Below are 9,311 nucleotides of genomic sequence, written 5' to 3'. Positions count from 1 at the left end.
AAAACATTGGTGCTTTTATAGCGTGCAGTCAACACAGATACTATCATCATCACCGTTCCTAACTTTCGCTTATTTGCAACTGGCCCCATTTATTATAAATAACGTTTTTAAACTAATAAAGTACAAAATATCTTTACACAAGGTTTTTGGGGACAAATATAATCGGAATAAAATAAATTCCAACAATCAAAAGTAGCACAATTATAATCTAAATTTAAGGTGCTCTTTTGGAACACACAACTTATAATTTATTATTATTACTTGTTGAAAAAAATACGTTGATAAATATAAATCATTTACAAGAAATTTAGTTTTAGTGAATTATTAAAACGGTGATGATTATAGTATCTGTGTAGACCGCACGCTGTAGTTAGCACCAAAACATTTTTATTACATTTCGTTACTCAACTTTTTGCTCGTCGCTTATTGGCTGTTATTGTTTCCGAGGCACACCCACACAGTCTTCGAAATCAGGAAAATGTGAAGTTAGAATGTTACGAGTTCGCTACTGTTTCTTAACTTGTGATTGGTCAAATTGTGTTTGACGTCACAGACCTATCACAGAGAAATGTTCCCGAGTGGGTTATTCATCCCAAGCCGAGACTCGGAGAATTGAGTTATCTTTAGGGTTAAGGCAAGCAGTTAACGAGTAGTGACAGAAATACAGACTTCACGATGGATATGGGGTGTGTTTTCTTAACTATCATCCTTCTTCTGACTAACCAAGTACAGTTATTTGGTGAGTTGTTTAATGGCGTAATTATAAACATAATTACGTTATTTGTAAAATATCGATTTTGACAGCAAACACTAAAGATTATTTACTTGTTTTAGAAATTATTTTCTGTGGTTCGAAGGGGAAGACGGAATTAGTCAATCTATATTGTTTAACCCCCGTGTAATGCTAGTGCTAAGTGCAATGTTTCCCTATTTAAAAACGTTATCAGTTCTGTTCTTCACGACTGGTTTTCTTGTTAAGAAGGTTTGAAAGTAACGATGTTAAGTTTTAAGTTTACAATAAAATTATTTGGTTTTATATTTTAATAAATTCCCACACCTGTTGCGAATATACGATACAAATTAAAAAGTACAAAGTAATGCTTCCGAAACGTTTGAAATTGAACGTTTCATTGTGTTAGTAACATTTGAAAGATTCTCTGAAATTATTTGTTTTTAGTATCTGAAAATACAAAATGTCAGATTTTGATTGATTACTTTAACAGTGTATTAAGCAGGAAAGGATATTTAATACATTTATTTGTGGAATGGTTTAGCTTCTTCTACCCTGTTGTCGTATGAATTTTTAACTGTATTAAACTACTACCGCATTCCTGGACAGAGACAGCCGCCTGCGGGTATCCAGGCTCCCCTGCACACTCCACTATCCGATTCAACACGGAGGTGATTGCACCGGGGACTACGGCTAAATACACCTGCGACCAGGGCTTCGAGTTGCTCGGGCAGCCGCGACGAACCTGCGGCAACAACGGTACGTGGACGCCCACTGGTATCCCCTTTTGTGGTGAGTAGGTCCTTGTTAATTATCTGATGATTTAGTGTTTAAGAAATTGTTGATTTTTCTGTGATTTTAATTAATTTCGTCCTCTCACCAATGTTTCAAAACGACATTTTGAAGTGCTTACACAGGTCTCCGTCAGGTCGAAGCGACCCGATACGATATCTAATTTTGGTAGTTATCTGTTTACGGATGGCGTTAATGTAGCTTATCAAACAACAAGAAACATACATCACTCACCAATTACCACGAGCTCCATATACCACTCAAGATGGTAACGTTTTAGATAGTAGAATAAACTAGGTTTACTTTTTAAAATTTTGATCTTAATCTTCTTTCCTGAGGAAGAGTATTCCAAGAAATGACTAAGTCGTCCATGTAACTAGTTACATACGTCAAAAAGTGCATAACTCCTCCATGTAGCTAGTTACATACGTCAAAAAGTGCAGAACTCCTCATCACGACTAGCAACATGCACCAAGGGCTGCATAAGTCCTCATCACGACTAGCAGCATACACCAAGGACTGCATAAGTCCTCCATATAACTAGTTACATACGTCAAAAAGTGCAGAATTCCTCATTACGACTAGCAACATACACCACGGGCTGCATAAGTCCTCATCACGACTAGCTACATACACCAAGGACTGCATAACTCCTCATCACGACTATCATCATACACCAAGGACTGCATAAGTCCTCATCACGACTAGCAACATACACCAAGGACTGCATAAGTCCTCATCACAACTAGCTACATGCACCAAGGACTGCATAACTCCTCATCACAACTAGCTACATGCACCAAGGACTGCATATGTCCTCATCACGACTAGCTACATGCACCAAGGACTGCATATGTCCTCATCACGACTAACTATATGCACCAAGGACTGCATAAGTCCTCATCACAACTAGTAACATGCATCAAGGACTGCAGAACTCCTCATCACGACTAACTATATGCACCAAGGACTGCATAAGTCCTCATCACGACTAACTATATGCATCAAGGGCGTGGCTTCAAATTTATTTTAATATAGTGTACTAACTCCTGTATCAATTATTAATTGTTTGACCTTAACGAGACAAATAATAATGTTTTTATTTTTGGTAGTTGCTTAACAAACACCTAGTGATACAAATATATGCGTGACATATTTCAGATCAAATGAAGTTTGTTTCTGGAATTTTTTTGACATTTGCGAAAGGGTTGTGTTATTTTTTAGCAAACTAGTGTTGTTCACTGACTTTGTATTTCAAGTTCCGGTTTCATACTCCACTACCGTTCTTTCAAGTCAACCTCCTTAGAGTTAGGCCTAATACGTTATTCTGGTCTAGTGCTATTGTCCGAGATGACGTTACCAAAACAAGTGTTCTAGCCTAATGATATTGTGATGATATTAAACAATGAAGTATTTAGTGTAATGCATATGAAAGAGATCCACCCACTCAATGCTATTGTGTAGAACTTTAACAATAGAAAATAAAATAAAAACAGTGATAATATGCTGCACTGAAGGTGTACAAATACTGTCAAGCTCTAGTAACAATGCTATTCACCTGTATAGTGTTTTCAACTTATAAATGGTCATTTAAAGATATGATAATTACAAAACTTTAAGGCTAAATTATTAACAGCATGATGAACTTACTGCGCTGACAGTTCTGGCTTGTTTCTTCTAGTTGTTCTTGTCATATTGGTAGAAGTGTTAACTGTACTGCTGGATTTACCTCAACTGTCCGATCAAGTGCTGATAGAATTCAACGAACACCTTTTTTATTATTTTATTAAAAGTTACAGATTTTACAGTAAGGAAGATTATTTTTTAGAACAGGTACGACATTTCAATCACTAGTGCGTCATTCTCAACTACACAAGTTTTAACCTTAAATAAGGTTTACCGATGAAACTTGTATACTTGAGAATGATCGCTCGTAAAAAAAAAGTCGATACAGAAGGTACACATTTTTCACACATTATTTAGAAGACGATGCTGAAAAAGTTGTAATTATAGCAGACGATACTTTTTACTGGTTTAAATAGGTTTTATTCAATAGTTTTCGTTTTTGTTGTTTTATGTATGAGAGAGTATATTGAATCTTATCTTGTGTATTCCAGTAGGACATACCTTGTGTTTTGTTATTTTATGTATGAGTATGCTACAACTAATTTTGTTTGTTCATCTAATAGATACCACATTCTAAAGATCCAAAACTATTATTTGTATACTTAATTTATTCGACAGTAATTAGGATCAGATCCGTTTCATCGCACATTAATAGGCTGCTGAAGGAAGAAAATAATCACGAATGTTTAGAAACCAGTCAGAGAACGAATTTTCAGTTGCAAATTGTTGCTAAAGATAATTATCATCTATCATTACGATCTCAAATATTTTGTCACGCGGATTAGAAATTTTAACACATTTTTAAACGTCATTCCAAACGACTGAAATCCATTGTTATTCGGTTAAAAACTTCATTTCTAAGAATTATGTATAAAAATAATAATACTGTTGTTTTTTATTGTTGAGACAGCTACTTCTTTATGAATGTTATCACATAATGTATTTAGAAAAACACACATGTATTTGCTTGATAAAGAATATATTTAAAGATTTCAAGACACGTGTAATAAACAGGCTTAGAGAACCACAGATAGCAAAGTGAAGACCATGAACATCAGGTCAACAAATAGGTTTAAAGACCGTAGAAAACAAGTGGAGACAATCAACTTGAAGTCAATAAATAGGCTTAGAAAATGCAGGGAACAAGATGGAAACTATTAGCTCAAAGATAATAAGGCTTAGAGACTGTATAATAAGGTGGAGATTATCAACTTGCGGTCAATAAATAGGCTTAGATATCTTAGATAATAACATGGGAACGATAAATTTCATGCCAACAAACCTAAGAGACCATAAATAACAAGGTGAAGTCTGTCAACTTGAAGTGAATAAATGGGCTTAGAGACCACAGATAACAGAGCCGAGACTATCGACTTAATGTACAAAAGTAGGCTTAGATACCATAGATAACTAAGTGAAGAGTACCAACATGAGACCGAAGATAATTAAGCACAAACTATCAACTTGAGGTCTAAGTAGGCTTAGAAGCCGTAGAAAACAAGGTGGAGACAATACACTTGAGGTCCTAAAATTTTATGTCAACACACAGATACACATCAGAGTTGGATATCGCATTACTTATCAAGTTTAAATGAAATACAAAGGTAATTTGAAATTTTTTTTTATTTGTTTGAAAATTATTATTTTTGAATTTGACGAAGTGAAGAGGTGAATATTTTGGACATATTTGACTACTAAGTCCTCAAGAAGTTAGTATAAAAAATAACCGTTAAAAACATTTTTTTGTTACTTTTCTGTGGTTAATATTTGTATCGTCAATTATGCATCGTTTAAAGATTTGAAAGATTGACATTTTGTAATAGCTAACCTTATGTTTCAGTTCTCAACGTGGCTGCCGGTAAAGCACCAATGCAGTCTTCTGTAGGTGGCAGTGGTGGACCAGAAAAAGCTGTTGATGGAAGCACAAGTCCTTTATTTAATGTTCGCACATGCACCATGACAAAAGCCGAGAAGGAAAGAGCACCCTGGTGGTATGTCAACTTACTGGAAACGTATACGATTCAGTTAGTGCGAGTTGATTTTGGAATGACTTGTTGCTGTAAGTTTTTACAAACACTTGCATTCAATTTTTATATATACGATTTTGTCGGTGCAGTTTGATTTTGGAATGACTTATTTTTCAAATATTTTTTTCGAAGACTTCTATTTACTTATGTGCAATGCAATGTCTGTTAATGATGAGATCAATCATTGAGAGCAGATCAGAACAAGATTTTATCTTGTCCTTTCGCAGGTTAAGAAGTTGAAACCATCCCACATTACTGCAACACGTTTGTAACAATCTCCTTAAAGGATTTTTTATTGTATTAAATACTGTATACTAATGGATTAACCGCTAAGTTACATGGTTGTTTATGGTTTACTTGGTTACAGTCTTTCTCGTATCTGTTATGAACCAGCATTTAGATGTCTTTTTTTTTAATTTCCCCTTATTAGAAACGTATATGGTGTCTTTTATAACTGAATTAATAGACAGTTGATTATTTAAAATTCTCACAATGAGGGCTAGACATGACATGGGGGTTAAAATGTTGGGCTGCTGGTCCGAAGACCTAAAGCTCGAGCCGCAATATGTGGGGTGTTTTAACCCCGCCATTCGCTTAAGAGTAACAGCATAGGCGGAGAGCGCTGCTGAATGATTGCCCTTATTCTGGCCACTCTGACCTGGCCGTTTAACTTACGTGCAGCGTAAGGTGTCGCTTGAGTCGAAAACACCATTTACAGTGAGGGTTAATTTTTTCTTTTTTCAGCAAATGGACGAGAAGCAACGATTGTGGTTCGAGTCGGTAACAATCGACCTGATCTTGGTGTGAATCCTATTTGTAACAGATTTACGGGATCCATTGGTAAGCTACATTGTTAGAAACAATTGTTAAATATTCGCTACCAAGTTTCTTTAGCTATGCTAATTCGGTTTTGGCCCAGTTCTTTGTTAAAAGAAAGCTTGTATTTCTAGAGGAGGGACGACCACTGTACCTGCCTTGTGTCACATCCGTGCCAGGTGCCTTTGTAAGTGTTCATCTGGAGAAACCACGAGGTCAGCCATTGTCGATCTGCGAAATTTTTGTGTACTCAGATACAGGTAAAGTCTAGCTATATCACCATGGTAACGTTGTGTTAAAACAGGAATATAATTAGTTAGGAAGAGACATTTGTTCGAAGCACAACGTTACCATGGTGATATAGCTTTCTATTAATGATTTTTAAAACGGGAATATAATTAGTTAGGAAGAGACATTTGTTCGAGGAAATCATTAATAGAAAGCTATATTATTGTAAATACAAAAAGATGTTCGGGATAAAAATGTTAAATAAATGCAGATTTATACATATAAATGTTGTAAAGATGAAGAGCTACATAAGTGTATACAGTCTACCCCTTGATGATGACGCAACTAGTGGAGTAATCATCTTCATTACTTAATTTGTGTTTATAAAGCTGTTAATCTTTACAACATTTGTAGATAACACTGCTTAACTTGATTAATGTTAATGAGTGTTCTATATAAAATTTTGGTATACTCAACTTTTTGTTTGTTTTTTAAAATTAGTACGTTATATTTTTTCCCTTCCTTTGGGCCTTAAATATAAATTTAGTAGGAGCACACGAGAAGTCAGAGTGTTTATTTTTATAATTATTACTTGATAAAGACACTCCTGTAATCATTTGACAAATTTGGTCAGAATTTGATGTTTGTTTTTGGTGTCCTTTCACTGAGATAATCTCACTTCTTCATATTACATAATTGTTTAAAATAATACGTGGGAACAACAATAGAAAAGAAACATTTGCGTTATTATCATTATGTAGGAATAGCGAAGGTTTGATTGTAATCTTTATAAATTGTTGAACAGGTGGCGCTAATCACAGAAAACTCAGCATTCTTTCACAGTATCCGGGTGTGAAGTTTTTATTTATTATTTTTTGCAAATATTTTTCGTAAATTATAATAAGATTTTACACATTTTAAGCGCAATTAGCTTTGAAATTTGATTTTTTGAGAAGCCTGAAATTTTCAAACATACTGTCGGTGTGAACGTACTTTGTAGTCACTATGAGAGAAACCTATACACTGGACAGGTGAAGAAAAAAGTCTTATGTGCTATATTTAGTTCTTCACATTATATAGTCGCACAATAGTTACAGTATGTTTGATACTTTTCACTATGATATAGGTCCAGCTTATCTTTCTTTGGTTAAATTGTGTTCAGGGTTACTGATGAGGAGTGGAATTCTCCGAAACTAGTATAATCCAATAACACACGTTGATCAAAGTGTAGATTAAACTGGACCTCCCTTGAACTTAGACTTCGAGATTAAACAATTTTCGGAATACTAAGTTTATTTATTAAACTGAAAGTTTATCGTTATTTCGCCTTTAAAGCACTCCCTATTGAGAGATGTCCGTCGTTGAGGGACCAGCCACTAGGAGGCACTTCTACGTACGGTGGAAAGTGTTATATTTTCTATGATAATCAACCAAAGACTTTTGAACAAGCACGTGAGTTCTGCGATGTCCGCGGAGGAACATTGGTAGACGAGACAAGTCCAGCACTGCAAGGGTTTTTGAGTTGGGAGCTGTATCGTCGGCACAGAAGTCGCTCCGCAAGTCAGTATTGGATGGGTGCCATTCGAGACCCACGAAACCCCAACAACTGGAAGTGGGTTAATGGTGAGTTGCAAGGGCAATTGAAGTTGTTTTGGTTGAATTTACTATCATTTGTTAATACCTGTTATAGGTCTTAGCTTGGAGCAGGGATGTCCAAACTTTCAACTCAATGGGACTGATTAAACATAGCAACTCAAAAACAATCACGGCATTTTAAATAGTTTAAGCTATAACAATTTTTTTATGTCTGGAAACAAAAATATATATATATTTTTTAAATTCCCACTTTGTATAACGGATTTGTGTGATATACTTCTGTGGGCCAAACAGTAGTTGGGCTGGGCGTCTTTGGAAAAGCCCACTATCGCTTGCAGGTAATCTCACCCGATGTTTTTAAATTCTAGGTCGGGACGTAACTGTATCTTTCTGGAATCAACCAGGAACCAACCAGAATTGCTCAGCATTTGATGGAAGTAAAGGCTGGCTTTGGACTGATGTAGATTGTAATCTGATCTTGAACTTTATCTGCCAACATAGTAAGTCATTACCATTCGTTAGCAATAACTGAAATTTGTACACGATCAACGTCTATTAACGACTTGTTAGAACTCTGTTTGAAATACATCATATGTCTTGTGATGAACGAATATTTTTTTAAATTAGTTAAATTAGACTTTAATAATTTCATATATATATACATAGTTAGAAGATTGTTATATTTACTTGGTGAATGGAAAGCTAAGTACAGATATCTGGAAGTGCAAAAAAGTCTTTCTTGTGGAAACAGTGTACTATAAGATAATGTTAAAATATAAATTAAATTTTGGTGATGCAGTTCTATCATTAAACAGGACCCCAGACTTGTGGTCACCCCGAGAGACCACCCAACTCCACACTGAGTGTGAAGAATTTCAAGGTGGGATCTGTGGTGGAGTATATGTGCGATCCAGGCCACCTGTTGGTGGGACCTAACACTAGAACCTGTCTTGGCAGTAGCTTTTATAGCCAGTTTCCACCAAGTTGTCGATGTAAGTGTTTATTTTTTGAGTGAGAAGTTACTATTTTATATTCTATTTACTGTGATTTCACAGAAGTTGTGTGGTAAATTTCTTTCCAACAACATTTATATAATATTATGTAACTAGCAGAGACCCGCAAAACATTTATATAATATTATGTAACTAGCAGAGATTCGCAAAATATTTCGGGTCTCTGCTAGTTACATAATATTATATCCAAACATTTATATAGTATTATGTAACTAGTAGAGACCCGCAAAACATTTATATTCTCTGCTAGTTACATAATATTCCCGAAAAATATTTATATAATATTATGTAACTAGCAGAGATCCGCAAAGCATTTATATAATATTATGTAACTAGCAGAGACCCGCAAAATATTTATATAATATTATGTAACTAGCAGAGACCCGAAAAATATTTATATAATATTATGTAACTAGCAGAGACCCGCAAAATATTTATATAATATTATGTAACTAGCAGAGACCCGCAAAATATTTATATAAT

General features: G+C 34.9%; 1 protein-coding gene across 1 annotated transcript; it reads left to right on the top strand.

Annotated features, from left to right (window-relative positions):
• Nucleotides 1–662: 662 nt before the first annotated feature.
• Nucleotides 663–8,807, top strand: LOC106475807 (the record flags this gene model as incomplete). The annotated part of the gene is made up of 8 exons (XM_013936482.2): nt 663–739; nt 1,340–1,522; nt 4,989–5,207; nt 5,920–6,015; nt 6,126–6,251; nt 7,555–7,842; nt 8,184–8,315; nt 8,631–8,807. Coding segments are annotated over exons 1-8 (1,285 nt in total), but the record flags the coding sequence as incomplete, so codon positions are not given.
• Between the last annotated feature and the right edge of the window lie 504 nt (nt 8,808–9,311).

Source organism: Limulus polyphemus, unplaced genomic scaffold (assembly GCF_000517525.1).
Source record: "Limulus polyphemus unplaced genomic scaffold, Limulus_polyphemus-2.1.2 Scaffold9204, whole genome shotgun sequence".
Taxonomy (NCBI): Eukaryota; Metazoa; Arthropoda; class Merostomata; order Xiphosura; family Limulidae; genus Limulus; species Limulus polyphemus.
Note: the sequence above shows the minus strand (reverse complement) of the source record. Positions and strands in the feature narration are given on the sequence as shown.